The sequence below is a fragment of the Phyllopteryx taeniolatus genome, chromosome 13, assembly GCF_024500385.1.
Source record: "Phyllopteryx taeniolatus isolate TA_2022b chromosome 13, UOR_Ptae_1.2, whole genome shotgun sequence".
Taxonomy (NCBI): Eukaryota; Metazoa; Chordata; class Actinopteri; order Syngnathiformes; family Syngnathidae; genus Phyllopteryx; species Phyllopteryx taeniolatus.
This window is the reverse complement of record NC_084514.1, coordinates 25,462,626-25,476,583: the sequence shown is the minus strand read 5'-3', so window position 1 is coordinate 25,476,583 and position 13,958 is coordinate 25,462,626. Positions and strand designations below refer to the sequence as shown.

General features: G+C 45.6%; 1 protein-coding gene across 3 annotated transcripts in view; it reads right to left on the bottom strand.

Moving 5' to 3' along the window:
* Positions 1-13,958, bottom strand: part of LOC133487608 (nesprin-3-like) — a 281,178-nt gene that overhangs the window by 102,285 nt on the left and 164,935 nt on the right. Inside the window, exon 16 of one of the 3 annotated variants that reach the window (XM_061794489.1) lies at positions 6,885-6,911. The exons of the other annotated variants lie outside the window; for them this stretch is intronic. Coding sequence (XP_061650473.1) covers positions 6,900-6,911 — 12 coding nt within the window. The 3' untranslated portion in view covers positions 6,885-6,899. Of the gene's footprint in view, positions 1-6,884; positions 6,912-13,958 lie in introns of those variants that run through there. 3 annotated transcript variants of the gene reach the window in all.

Genomic DNA, 13,958 nt, shown 5'->3' with positions numbered 1-13,958 from the left:
CCATTTGCGCTCACATTCAGACCTACGGGCAATTTCAAGTTTTCAATGAACCTCCCAGGCCTGCTTTTGGGATGCGTACCCGGAGAACATGCAAACTCCACACAGGCGAGGTTGGATTTGAACCCGGGTCCTCAGAACTATGAGGCAGATGTGCTAACCACCGCCCAGTATAGTCGTAGTAGCAGTAAAATGATTGTTATTGAAACTATTATTGAATAATTAACCATTAACTATTTAATAATTTTCAAAACTGTTAAAAGAGTTTGTTGATAGCTCACTGCTTGTTCAGATTTCTTCTGCAACGCAAGACAACTGCTTGATGGAACTGAAACGTGCGAAATATATGAAAAATGTTTCTATTTTGTGGAATGTACTTTTTGTACAGATGTGCTCTTGCATTTCCTTTCATCTTCTATGACAAATATTTACGAATAATATTATTTGAGTCACTGATGGTGTAGTGGTACACTCGCCTGACTTTGGTGCGGGCAGCGTGGGTTCAGTTCCCACTCAGTGACGGTGTGAATGTGAGTGCGAATGGTTGTCCGTGTCTAGATGTGCCCTGTGACTGACTGGCGACCAGTTCAGGGTGTAGTCCGCCTTTCGCCCGTAGTCAGCTGGGATAGCCTCCAGCGCCCCGCGACCCTAACCAGGATAAGCGGTGTTGAAAATGAAATGAAATATTATTTGATTCTTACCTTGCCCCCATTCTCAAGTGACGTGTGCAGTCCCGTACTAATTAATTTCCGGTTCTACTTGCGTCCTGTGTGGTCATGTATTATTTATTTATTTATGATTTTATTTAGTTTGTATCTCCAGAGACTTATTAATGTGCTTGTTATTTTGTTGTTCAATGTTGGTTCCAGCCAGACCCGTGTGATATTTGTACTGTATCAGTAAATCACTTGTTTCGTCACGATAGCTTAGCTGTTAGCATAATGCTAAGTATGGCTTTCCCGTCTTTCCCCTAATGGTAGCGATTCATGTAAAAAGTGGCGCGTATTCGGTGCCATGGAGGCGATGATCAGTGATTATAAATGCGTAGACACTGGACGCAAAGACAACATTTGCCTCTGAGGGCGGAACATAAAAAACTAGCAGGCAGCAAGCAGTCAGCAGAAGGCAGGGAGGTTGGGTGATTGTTTAATGTTGATGCGGTGTTTTTTAGTGTCCTTCGTGTTTATTTCATTGATTTAATTGAAGAAATTTGTACTCGGTGTAACGACCGGAACGGGTCCATGTTGAGTTATTCCCATAACAAAATGCGGTCGTTCCCGAACATTTGACAGCTCTGCTTTTGACCAATCAGTGTTCGCCTTTCTATTGACCTCAGCTGTCCACAACTGCTGCCGCGCAGTTTTCATTTCTGATGTCAATCAATGTTTTTTTCGTCGTTTCGGGAACTAAACGGTTCAATCTTTGTTTTGAGAGCGGCTGACCGCTGAGATTAAGCTTATGTTTGTTTGTAAATTTTAAAAATAATACAATGCATATTTTAGTGATGGAAATTGAGGAATGCATCGCTAAAGACGTCATTTTAGGTTGCATTTTGTGACGCGATGGTGGGTATTTTGGACGCTGTTATGTTTATTCAATCTTCTAATTGTTGCACCAACAGTTGTCTCCTTCTCACCCAGCCTTTTGCTAATGGTCCAAATGGCCCATTCCAGTGCAGGTCTACCGGGTGATTGAAAAGTAACTCCCTATTTTTAAGTACTTGTCATTTATTTCTGAACTATAATTCTTACAAGATATTAACATGAGAAGAAAGTGTATTGCATGGAGTGCCAGCATTAGCCACCAGTTTCTCAAGCCGCCTGAGAACCACATGAACTGATTTCACAGGGAACTCTTGTGGGATGGAAGACATAACTTCTTGTATTCGCCCTTCAAGTTCTTCCAAAGTCGTTGGTTTGGTGGAATAGACTTGCTCCTTTAATCATGGAACATACACAAAAAGATTTTGAAAAATATTATAACATGAATAAATTAGAAGTATTTTAAAATAGGGAGTTACTTTTCAGTCATCCTGTATAATCTTGTCCCTGATATCCTTCGAAAGTTCTTTGGTCTTGCCCATGATGGGGAGGTTGGCGTCTGATTGATTGACTCTGTGGACAGGTCTTCATGCGGGTAACAAGTTGAGATATGTGTCTTTCATGCAGCTAACGAGTTTAGATTAGGAGTACTTTCTTAAAGTGAGAGGGCTAGTCTATGGGAGCCTGAATTCTTTATTGTTAGTAGGGGATCAATTCGCAAGTGGAGCAAGCAGGAAAACGAGCTTTGCCGAGACAAGAAGACGAAGCTGAGTTTCCGCAGAAACAAGGCAAGGTGGCCCGAGTTGGAAGACCAACTCGAGCAATGGATTAACGAGCAAAGAACAGCCGGGAGAAGCGTCTCTACAGTCACCATTCGACTGACTGCAATAACTCGGAGCTTGCCATCATTCCGGGAGGCTTGACGAACCGTTGGACATCGGTGTAAACAGGGCGTTCAAAGTGAGTGGTGTGGGAGCCATGGATGACAAATGGCGAACACAGCTTTACTAAGACTAGGAGGCAGCGCCGGGAGAGTTACGCCACAATTTGTGAATGGAATGTGGATGCTGGACTAACGTGTCCGCTTGCAGTGTTGTTCGAGTTTTCGCACGGCAACGAGACTGACTCGAACCCGCCGTGTTTGATTGAGAACTTGCCCAGCTGTTCATTTCGGATACAGAAGATGAGGACTTTGATGAGGATTGATAAAAAAAATAATGTGAGTCCATTGTTAAATAAACTTCAATAAAGTACAACCGAACTGAGTTTTGGTCCCGCTGCCTTTTTAAAAACATTGTTTTAGCGTGCATCCATGCTACCGTATGTTTTAAGCTGGCGTATGTTTTACCATGCCTGCGCCCAATAATATGGTGCGCCTTATGTATGTGTTAAATACAGAAATAGACTCCGTAACTGAGACTGCGCCTTTTAATACAGTGTGTTCTATGGTCGTGAAAATACGGTACATTTTTATCTTTTTTAAAACATTTGATTTTTAAAGCCCAAAGGAAAAGAAGAAGTGGGTGAACTAACAAAATCAGTGAGGATCAAATAATTATTTGTGTTTCCAGAGTAGATAAAGATGAAATACAGAAATGTATGCACCCAAACACATGGGAGGAAACATTCATCATAAATTTAAAATACCAGTCACCTTTAGAAACTGCATAAACAAACAGGTTTAAATAAAAAAAATACATTTAAATGGTTTCAAACCTTAGATTCTGCTGTAATAAATTGTATTCAAAAAAATAAGAAAAATAGAATCAGTCTATCCACTCTTCAGAAAAGTAAACAGGAGGGAGGCCTAAATGCTCCCAACTTTAAACACTATTATTTAGCTAACCAATTACAATACCTCATCAAATGGTTGCACCACAGTGAGGAGTGTGATTCTTGGCTATAATTGGAACAAACAGACTGCAACATCATCAAACTACCAAAACTCCCATTTATTTCCACATATAAGTCTTAAACGCCATAAATGCTTCAAGAATCCAATAATCGCATCCACCTTAATGGCTTGGTGGTAAAGTTTAGAATCAACAAGTTTTCAATTAGCGCCCAGTATGCTCTCCCCAATCTGGCAGAATCCAGATTTCGAAATTAATAATGTAGCCCTTCATTTTAGCACATGGGAACATCATGGAATTGACCACCTACAACAATTATTTAACGATAATGTTTTTAGGACACGTGATGAACTGTTCCAAGAATTCCAAATAACAGGCGGAAACTTGCTAACCAGCAATAAAAAAAAAGAATACCAACACTCCAGAGCACCCTCAAACTGCCAGAGATTGTCAAGCAAATAGTTAAGCTTCTTCTGCAAAGGAAAAAAAATCTCTCAAAAGTTTATAAATTAATTTCATGCACGAAATCAATGCACTTACCAATCACTAAATGGGAAGACCTTTCCATGTCCACTGACCGTAACTACTGGATACAGACGTGTAACAATATGTTTAGAATGACAAAAAACACAAATTTACAGTGCTCCATAGAACACCCTTTACTCAATACACTATGCATAAAATGGTCTTCTCTCCATCTAATACATGCGTGCAATGCACCAAAAATACCCCAGACACCTATCTTTATGCTATATGGGAATGTACACTAATTCAATGCTTTTGGTCTTCGGTTATACAAAAACTCTCGTATATTTTAAACTGCAGGATTCTACTTTCCCCAAGATTGTGCATACTTGGCGATTTAAGCATAATCGCAAATAAATATTAACAATCATTACTCGTCGTGTTAGCTACTGCAAAGAAAACAATTCTATTAAACTGGAAAAACAAACAAGCTATTAACATCAATCACTGGCTAAATCCCATCATAGAATATATTGTGTTAGAAAAAATATCAGCAGAACAAAAGAAATCTATTAAATATGTACGTAGATAGCTGGTCACCCTTCCTCAACATGCTAAATCTAGACTCTTGATTCCTTTGCTTGGGTAGTGTGCCATCTGACAATAAAACTATTTTGTAAGTGTAAAAGTAAACTTTTGACTTCTGTATTATTTGGTGTCGAGGTGGTTGTTGTTGTTTTATTATATTTGTCATTGTCTTTATTTTTTTTCTTATTCATCTGTGTACTTTTGTTTTTTTAAATTTTTATTTATTTATTATAATTTATTTTCCTTTTAATTCATAATTTTTTCTCTTTTTTTTCCCTCACTCACATTTTGGACCGATTTGCATGGTGAGAGGACACATGCATGCTGTGGGGATCTTCTCCTCTTGTCCCTGTCTTTGCTGTTCTGGAGTCTGCGGGGGCGGGACTTTCTTCACTCCTTCCCAATCTCGGGGGTGGGGGACCACTGGAGTGACCTCCCAGAGAGCATTGATGGTGTGATGGTGACTTGCCCATGTTCCGTGGGTGCTGGGGCCGGTGCCAGCTGGCGCCCGCCTGGGTCCCCCGCTCTGGCCACTGGTGGGGGCGGTGGGCCCCCCTGTCGCTCCTCGGGCCTGCCTCCTCCTCTTCTGTCTGTGTTCCTTGCATCCCGCTGCGGTCGGCTCTTCCTCTTCTCGTGGTGGGGCCGGGTGGTCCCTACGGGCTGTGGGGCCTGCTGTGGAGTTTTTGTCCCTGCCTGTTTTTTTTTTTGGGGGGGTCCATCTCCCACACTTGGGGGAGGGTAGTGGGTGCTGGCGGGAATGTGGGGGTGGGGGCACGGGGTCAGTGCTGCGGGGCTGGTTGGAGCGGCCCTCTTCATCGGTGGTCATCCTGCCTGATGGGCCTGACTTGCAGGAGCCATGCCGCTTAATCACTCACTTAGCACACACTCACGCCACTCACTGTATATATTTTGGTCACATCTGCTCTCCTTGAGCCGCCACCTTATCGTGGTGGAGGGGTTTTTGCGTCCCAATGATCCTAGGAGCTAAGTTGTCTGGGGCTTCAAGCCCCTGGTAGGGTCACCCAGGACAAACTGGTCCGAGGTGAGGGACCAGACAAAGCACAGCTCCCAAAACCCCTATGCAGAATACATTAAATGGATCTAGGTTTCCCTTGCCCGGAAGCGGGTCACCGGGGCACCCCTCTGGAGGTAGGCCTGGGCACAGCCTGAAAGGGTAACGTGGGTCCCCCTTCCCATGGGCTCACCACTTGTGGGAGGGGCTATAGGGGTTGGGTACAGTGTGAGCTGGGCGGTGGCCGAAGGCGGGGACCTTGGCGATCCGATCCCCAGCCACAGAAACTGGCTCTAGGGACGTGGAATGTCACCTCTCTGGTTGGGAAGGAGGCCGAGCTGGTGTGTGAGGTTGAGAAGTTCAGACTAGATATAGTCGGGCTCACCTCCACACATGGCTTGGGCTCTGGTACCAGTCCTCTTGAGAGGGGTTGGACTCTTTTCCACTCTGGAGTTGCCCATATTGAGCGGCGCCGAGCAGGTATGGGAATACTTATTGCCCCCCGGCCCGGCGCCTGTACATTGGGTTCACCCCGGTGGACGAGAGGGTAGCCTCCCTCCGCCTTCGGGTGAGGGGACGGGTCCTGACTGTTATTTGTGCGTGTGCGCCAAATAGCAGTTCAGAGTACCCACGCTTTTTGGAGTTCTTAGAGGGGGTGCTGGCGAGTGCCCAGCTCACACTGTACCCAACCCCTATAGCCCCTCCCACAAGTGGTGAGCCCATGGGAAGGGGGACCCACGTTACCCTTTCAGGCTGTGCCCAGGCCTACCTCCAGAGGGGTGCCCCGGTGACCCGCTTCCGGGCAAGGGAAACCTAGATCCATTTAATGTATTCTGCATAGGGGTTTTGGGAGCTGTGCTTTGTCTGGTCCCTCACCTCGGACCAGTTTGTCCTGGGTGACCCTACCAGGGGCTTGAAGCCCCAGACAACTTAGCTCCTAGGATCATTGGGACGCAAAAACCCCTCCACCACGATAAGGTGGCGGCTCAAGGAGAGCAGATGTGACCAAAATATATACAGTGAGTGGCGTGAGTGTGTGCTAAGTGACTGATTAAGCGGCATGGCTCCTGCAAGTCAGGCCCATCAGGCAGGATGACCACCGATGAAGAGGGCCGCTCCAACCAGCCCCGCAGCACTGACCCCGTGCCCCCACCCCCACATTCCCGCCAGCACCCACTACCCTCCCCCAAGTGTGGGAGATGGACCCCCCCCCAAAAAAAAACAGGCAGGGACAAAAACTCCACAGCAGGCCCCACAGCCCGTAGGGACCACCCGGCCCCACCACGAGAAGAGGAAGAGCCGACCGCAGCGGGATGCAAGGAACACAGACAGAAGAGGAGGAGGCAGGCCCGAGGAGCGACAGGGGGGCCCACCGCCCCCACCAGTGGCCCCCGCTGGGGACGTCATCGTTCTACTGGGGGACTTCAATGCTCACGTGCGCAATTACAGTGAGACCTGGAAGGGCGTGATTGGGAGGAACAATTTACATAGTCAATTCACCACACTTCAGTTGTACAGCCGCGTTTAGTACAGCGGACGTACTTACGTACATACATACATAAATAAAGCTATTAGTAACATTCATTTGACACAAGATGCCATCTTGGAAATTTAAACAATTGTCGCGGCTGCCTATGACACAGCCAGCAGGGAGTGAGGGATGATGACGTGTTGTCCCAATTCCTCAGGCCATTCACCCCTTCATCTTGGCCCTCCGAATGAAGGGCAAACGGGAAGGGGTCAAATGAAGGGGAAAGGCTAAGGGATAGAATTGGGATTAGCACTTATTTCCTTTCCTTCTCTTGAAGGAAAGGAACTAAGTTGTTTTTGTTGTTGCTTAGTCTTCTTACAGGAACGTGTGCAATGTCCTTTCCCACTGCAAGCCTTGCATCCTCATCATCCTTCTACCAATTTACTTACTATCTCTCCTCTGGACGTGTCCAAACCATTGGAGTCTGCTCTCTCTAACTTTGTTTCCAAAACATCGAACTTTGGCTGTCCCGCTGATGAGCTCATTTCTAATCCTATCCAACCTGTTCACTCCTAGCGAGAACCTCAACATCTTCATTTCCGCCACCTTTCGATAGAGCAGGTAGGCGATGCCGAAAGTCATGCAGTAACAGAGGCTGACCAAAGCTATTAAGATGTTATCTGCCGCGGACCAGGAATGCATGAACGGTGGCTCGGGTGTTTTACCGTCAGTACTAATGGCGCGTCGAGTGTTGTCTATGTGGGTGATGTCAATCGCCTGAGTTCCTTCAAACTGAATTAGCTTAAGTGTCTCAGGATCAACTTCAAATTTATATTGTCCGAAAAAGTTAGACATCTGGATTTCGCTCTCATAATTGTCAGCGCGCAAGTGGTAAAGGGCGATGTCCTCAATATGCAAAATGGCATCTCTGGGGATGTCGCGCCACATGTTTTGATTGGGTAGGGAGAGTCTCCTCGTGGTGTTGTGGTGGTCGTAACTCAGAGTTGCGGTTAGGGCTGGTGTGTTGACTAGCCATTTAGTACCAACAATTTCCGCATGAGTATTAGTGACCTGGTAACATGGTGTAGCTTCTGCTCTACACCGCGACTCATCCTTTATGGGATTCAGACCACAGATTCCATCCGCAACATCATGAATGGCTTACTGGGACACAAGTAATGAATGTCTTTTGTGAGGATGCACATGTGCCAATTTGGCGCCAGATACAGATCATCATACTATACAGATCATCACTATCTTGATAGGCGACCACTGCGGGAGTATTGACTCGGACGCATTTGTTGTCCTGCCAGATGCCAACATGAATGACGTCTTTTCAGCAATAGATGTTTCAAGAGTCGATAATTGGGAGAGTGACAAGGAAAGCTATTTCTTGGAACTCAAGGTTGACAAACAAAACGGTGGAGCTCCCGAGAGAAAAAGCCAAGTGGGTTTGTACAGGATTGATGGGGTTTGCTAGAGCTTTAGACAGGATGCTTTCGACTAAGCTAAGGGGTACCAAGTATGGAGAAATTCTACCCATTGCTAAGTTGTCTATGGATGAAGAAACTTTGCGCAGCATGTCATTCATCAATGTGGTAACAATTTGTGTGCGAGCGTAATCCGTTTGAACCACCGACAGGAGTTTGTCTATGCTCTGTCTAGTTTGGTTCAGGATGATGCTGTGAGTGTTGAGGACCAGGATGGTGCCTTTGAGTGTCTCGCCTAAGGACTGGAGGTTAGTAGTTTGTCTTTCCATGCTGCTTTGGATAGTAGGAATTTCGGTTTGGAGTTCCCCAATCTGTTTCTTCCCAGTGTTTAAGATGATGGCGTTAACTGTGGGGGTTCCTATGCTTAATAATGTGCCAAGGGATGCGGCGGCCATAAGTAGGCCCCCCACAAAACGTTTTGAGCATCTGGGGATTCCACTGAGGTTGGCCTGATTGGCGGCAAATTTCTCTAATTGTTGGAGCATGTGTGTAGTGTTGAAGGCGGCATGGTTGACAGCGTTGCAGGACCAAGTAGCTCCGGCGTAACTGGTTTTTGTGGACGTCCCGACGTGTTTCAAGTACACTTCTCACAGTTCGAGGCGGACGAACACTTTTTGGGTGTGGGTTCGACAGTTGGTGATAAGCAACCCGGTTGGTCTTTCAGGGCGATTCCGTTGGTGGGTCCCGGCCGAATCATTTCAGGTTGTGCAATAACGGGGAGCAGGTGTAGCGCGAGGCTCAGCAGCAGCATAATTTTTCCTCGTAACGAAATGAGAACATGCAGGGGACTTTATTAACTTGGGGTCAAGCTGATGTCAAAGCTCTGAGTTTCCAAACCCTGGTGCTGAAAACCTCTGAGGATCACCAGCATTGAGTCCAACCCCGAGTGTAGGTCTTGATCACATTTGATGTTGTGTGCATCGGTTGTGTCAATCTATCATCCCTGTGGGACTGGGTCCTGTCAAGTGGGCTGCCAAGCCACATGAAGCGATGGGGCAAAAAGTAGTAATTGGCTTATGTGGCTGGGTTCAATGTGTGTGAGCTCAGCCCCAGTTTCAATTCCTGGGTTAACCACCAGAGGTCACCAAACCAAATTTAGATCATGAGTATGAGTCGCCAGTTCAAGCATAAGTCTTCTTAATATCTTAATACTATCAAAACCCATATCATAGTAAACAAACACATACTGAAGTCAACCACTTATAACCATTTGTTTGATTTTATATCATTGATATAACTTTGATGTTCTCTTTGATGTTATAACTTTTATGTTCTTTTGAGAAACATTGATGAGTACATCAAGCCTAGTAAGGCTGTTTACATTATTCTTACTTTTGTATTACTAATGAAAAATGCTTTGAAACTGCCTTTGCGCAAAAACTATAACCTGTGTATAGTCTCTCAGACGAAGCAACACAAGATGTAATGCAATTTAATGCAAAAACAAGAACAAACCTGTTGAATTCATGAGAGAATTGTATTCACATGAAAGTATATACATTTATTTGACATTTAACATATACACATGTATTGCAGATTGCTTAGAGATTAACATGGTGTGATGAGATGTATTGGTTGAGTTCAATACATATATAATGTGCTTGAAACTGAATGTATTCACTGGGAACCTATTTGAGTGAGCAAATAAGGGTCAAGTCAGGACTCTGAAGTGGAGATAAAAGGTACTTTCCACTCAGGTCAAGTCAGGATAACGCTGAAGTGAAAGTGAAAGGTACTTTCCACTCGGGTCAAGTCAGGACACTCTGAAGTGGAGCTAAAAGGTACTTTCCACTCGGGTCGTATCAGGACAGGCCGACAGCGAGGAGCGCATGTCAGGATATGTTGTAAACAAAGGAATATTCTAGGAAAGGGGAGGTCTGGAACCAACCAAGGTTATAAAAGCCTCACACGCTGATAAACGGGGCTCTCTTATCCTCCCAAGGATAGGGAGACACACGCTCTTTTCTCTCACAGTGACAAGGGACATGCTGGCAGGAGGAATTCATCCGGCTACTTGGATAGCTCTTCATTTTTGAATTCTCCTCTTTAATTGGGTAAGACTAAAAGAATATTATAATAAGGTAACTAATAGAACCGCCATTGACATTGCGTGGATAGGGAAGAGAGCTAGTCAGCTGTCCAGGGATTCTTATATTCCAAATTATCTTATTATTAATTGGCATTAGGGCTCCGTAGGACTTGATCACTCCTTAAAGCTCACTCAAAAGGTAATACTTGTTTTATGATTTAATACTTTTAACTATTTCTACTTCTTCTCCTTTTTGTTATTATTATTATTTTCATTGTTTACTCTATATTACAAACCCTTACTGTCATATTATTATTTTAACCTTAAACAACCACTGAAATAAAAACCTTGCTTTAATTTTATTCTATCTTTGTCATTCTTATAATGAGAGTTGTCTCATTTTTATCACTCAACCTCTTATAAGTGATTGAACGTCAACGACATTAATATCACCGGGTCGTAACACCATCCCAAAAGTAACTCATATATCACTTCGGCTTAATACAAAAACAAATCCGTACGGTCCTATCAAGGATTGTTAAATTTACTAGGTCAATGACAAGTGCAAACGATTCATAGATATGGAGCTGCTGTAAAAATGGAGTACTCACATTATTATCCTTTCACTCGGTGCGGTTACTCATCAAGGGGTGATAAGTGAGAGCAGATTGGATTGGCTACGTAAAACTAAAGGCAGTTAGCACACCTAGGCGAATTCATCTAGACACCGGCTTAAAAGCTCCCGTCCCCTTGCGCGTAAGGTGGTTGAGACGGTAAGGAAAAAGGGGGAGGCTTGACCCTTTAAACGGAGAGTCGGTCAGGACAGTTTTCCCGATTAGTCCTGCGGATAAGCGAAATCTGACAGTCCCCAGGTCCATTGTCATTGGGACTGACCCCCAGTCGGGCGCAGGTGAGGGACTCAGTGGTTACCATGTGACGGTAGTGTCTTTTTAGCTGATTTCGATAAACCCCCTTAAAAGCACGACCTTGCAGCCTTGGCTCATTTCGATTTGGTAACCGACGGGCGAGAGTTTGTTTACAATCTCGTAGGCTCCCGCCCAACGGGGGAGGAATTTACAAGATATAGGTCATAGGGTTTTCTGGTTGTGCAAACAGGCAATACCACACCTTGTCCCCTACCTGGAATTTGTCTTGTGAGGCTTTCTGGTCATAATACACCTTCTGGCCTTCTGCACTTTTCCCCAGATGTTGTTGGGCAAAGGCAAATGTAGCCTTTAAATGGGCGTGTAGGTCGGTCATGTATTGGTGAGTCGTATAGGCAGTGGCTATGTTGGCCTCACCAGGTTGGTGCAACAAGTGCAGAGGGAGCGTCATGCGTCTTCCTGTCACCATTTTGAAGAGACAATCCTGTGGACTCGTGTGGGATGGCTCTGATAGCCATCAGTATCAATACATCCCAGTCTTTGTGGTTTGAGGTCACAATTTTTTTATTTTTTTTTATTGTTTTTTTTTAAAAAAAATTTTTAAGTGATTCACCACTGTGCGGTTAGCGCGCTCAACCTGCCCAGACAACATTGTGTGGTGGCTTATGTGCAACTGGGACTTGATCCCAAGGAGCCCCCACAGTTCTTGTACCACCTCGCCGGTGAAGTGGGTTCCCCTGTCTGAGTTGATCCGAGAGGGCAACCCATATCTGGAGAACCAGGTGGTTCATCAGCAGGTAGGTGGTAGTTTGCGCCGTGTCGTTTGTCTTTCGGGGACATAAATGAGTAAGCCCTTGACCAGACGCAGCTTGTCCCTTTTCAGCCACAAGTCCACAAGGTCTTGGTCAGCACTCAAGTCTTCAGGAGCGACGGGGTTGGAGTTGGCAAGCCAGTTGGAAAGATTGGCAAAGGCCGGTCCCTGGATGGCTGGGCGGTCAAGTCAAAGTCATGAGACGCAGGTGCGCAAGGTATTGGGCCAGCAGAGTCATCGGAAATATCAATACACGCCCGAGTGACGGAAGGTGCGACGGAGGTGGATCGACGGTGTGTGAAAACATTCACCGATGGGTCAGGTGGGAGGAGAAGCCAATAGGCGTCAAACTGCCATGGGGTACCATGGAGGGCACCTTGCTTTGCCAAAGAGTCAGTCAAGTTGTTAAAAACCTTATCGGATCCCGGAACGCGAGAATGTCCTCGGACTTTCTTCCAATAGTGTCCTCGGACTTTCTTCCATGCATGTTGTTTGAATTAACCAGATGGTCGCATGTAATGATTAGATTGCAGTGTTTGACCAGTTTTCGCCAAGACATGAGGAACCCATTGCGTTGCCACGTTGGTAAATGGCAGGTGAACGCGAGAGTTCGAGTTGGTGCAGATAACCAAGCTGGTGATGCCGTGTCTTACTGCTATAGTCAAAGTTATTAGGATGCAGGCAATTTCAGTGTACTGTGAGGAGTGTGGGCCCAACTGGAATTGTTATGGTTTGCACGGCGTGTTGCCAACCCATGTAATGCCGACGCCAGCTCGCAGCTGCGCCTGATGGAGGTAGGAACAACCATCCACGTAAGCCGTTATCATGTCACGGCACACATTGTCATCGAAATAAAGATGGCACAAAACAGGCAAGCGCGGGCGGGGCGGTTGACAGACAATTTTGGCAGGCGCCCAAATCCGATACGAAGGGGAGTGTGTAGTTCTTAGCGTAGCAGATTTGAACGTTGTAGCTTGGCAATGCCAGGAGACAGGCCGCGATACGGGGATTGGTGACGGTACCTTCTCTAATGTGTTGGTTGTTGAGGAAGGTTACTGGATGATGGTTTTGTCAATGGTCACCTTTTGGCCTCCAGTGTAGTTGGAGAAATGTTTGCTGGCCCAGACTGTAGACAGCAGGGCTTTTTCACAGTCGGGACCGTTCAGAGTTTTGCTTGCACAGGCGACAACGCGTTTGTCTTGGTCGTACATTTGGTACAGACCGGCACGAAGGCAATTGTCTGAAAAACTTGCTTCGAAGAAGAATTCTTTTTCGCTGTCAGGGTACGCAAGACACGGGGGAGAGCACAACCGTTCTTTTCGTGACATCATTGTAGATTCTTGCTCCTCACCCCGAAGGAAAGGAGTATCCTTTTTAAGGGTTTCGGTATGAGGGAGCGATATCCGTAAATGTTCAATGAATTGCCCAGAATAATTTCACACGCCAAGAAAACTGCGGTTTGGACAAATTAGTGGGGGCGCTGATGTTTAGGAGGCCCTGACGATGGCTGGATTGGGGTTCAATGCCATTCGAGCCAATTTGGAGGCCAACGTAATAGACTTTTTTGCGGCACCACTGTCCCTTTTGAAGGGAGATCTTGGCCCCAGCAGCGGCAAGTTGGGATAGGAAATGATCAATTTCCGCCAGGTGGGCAATTAGCGAGGGCTTCTCATCATGATGTTGTCAACATAGATGAGGTTGACCCTGGCTGCAGCATCAGGAAAGTTTTTGTTGAGGAAGTTGTTGAGCAGGTGAGTTGGCATAGCCAAATGAACACCTGGTTAGCGTGTATTGTTTATTAGCAAAAGTGAAAGCGA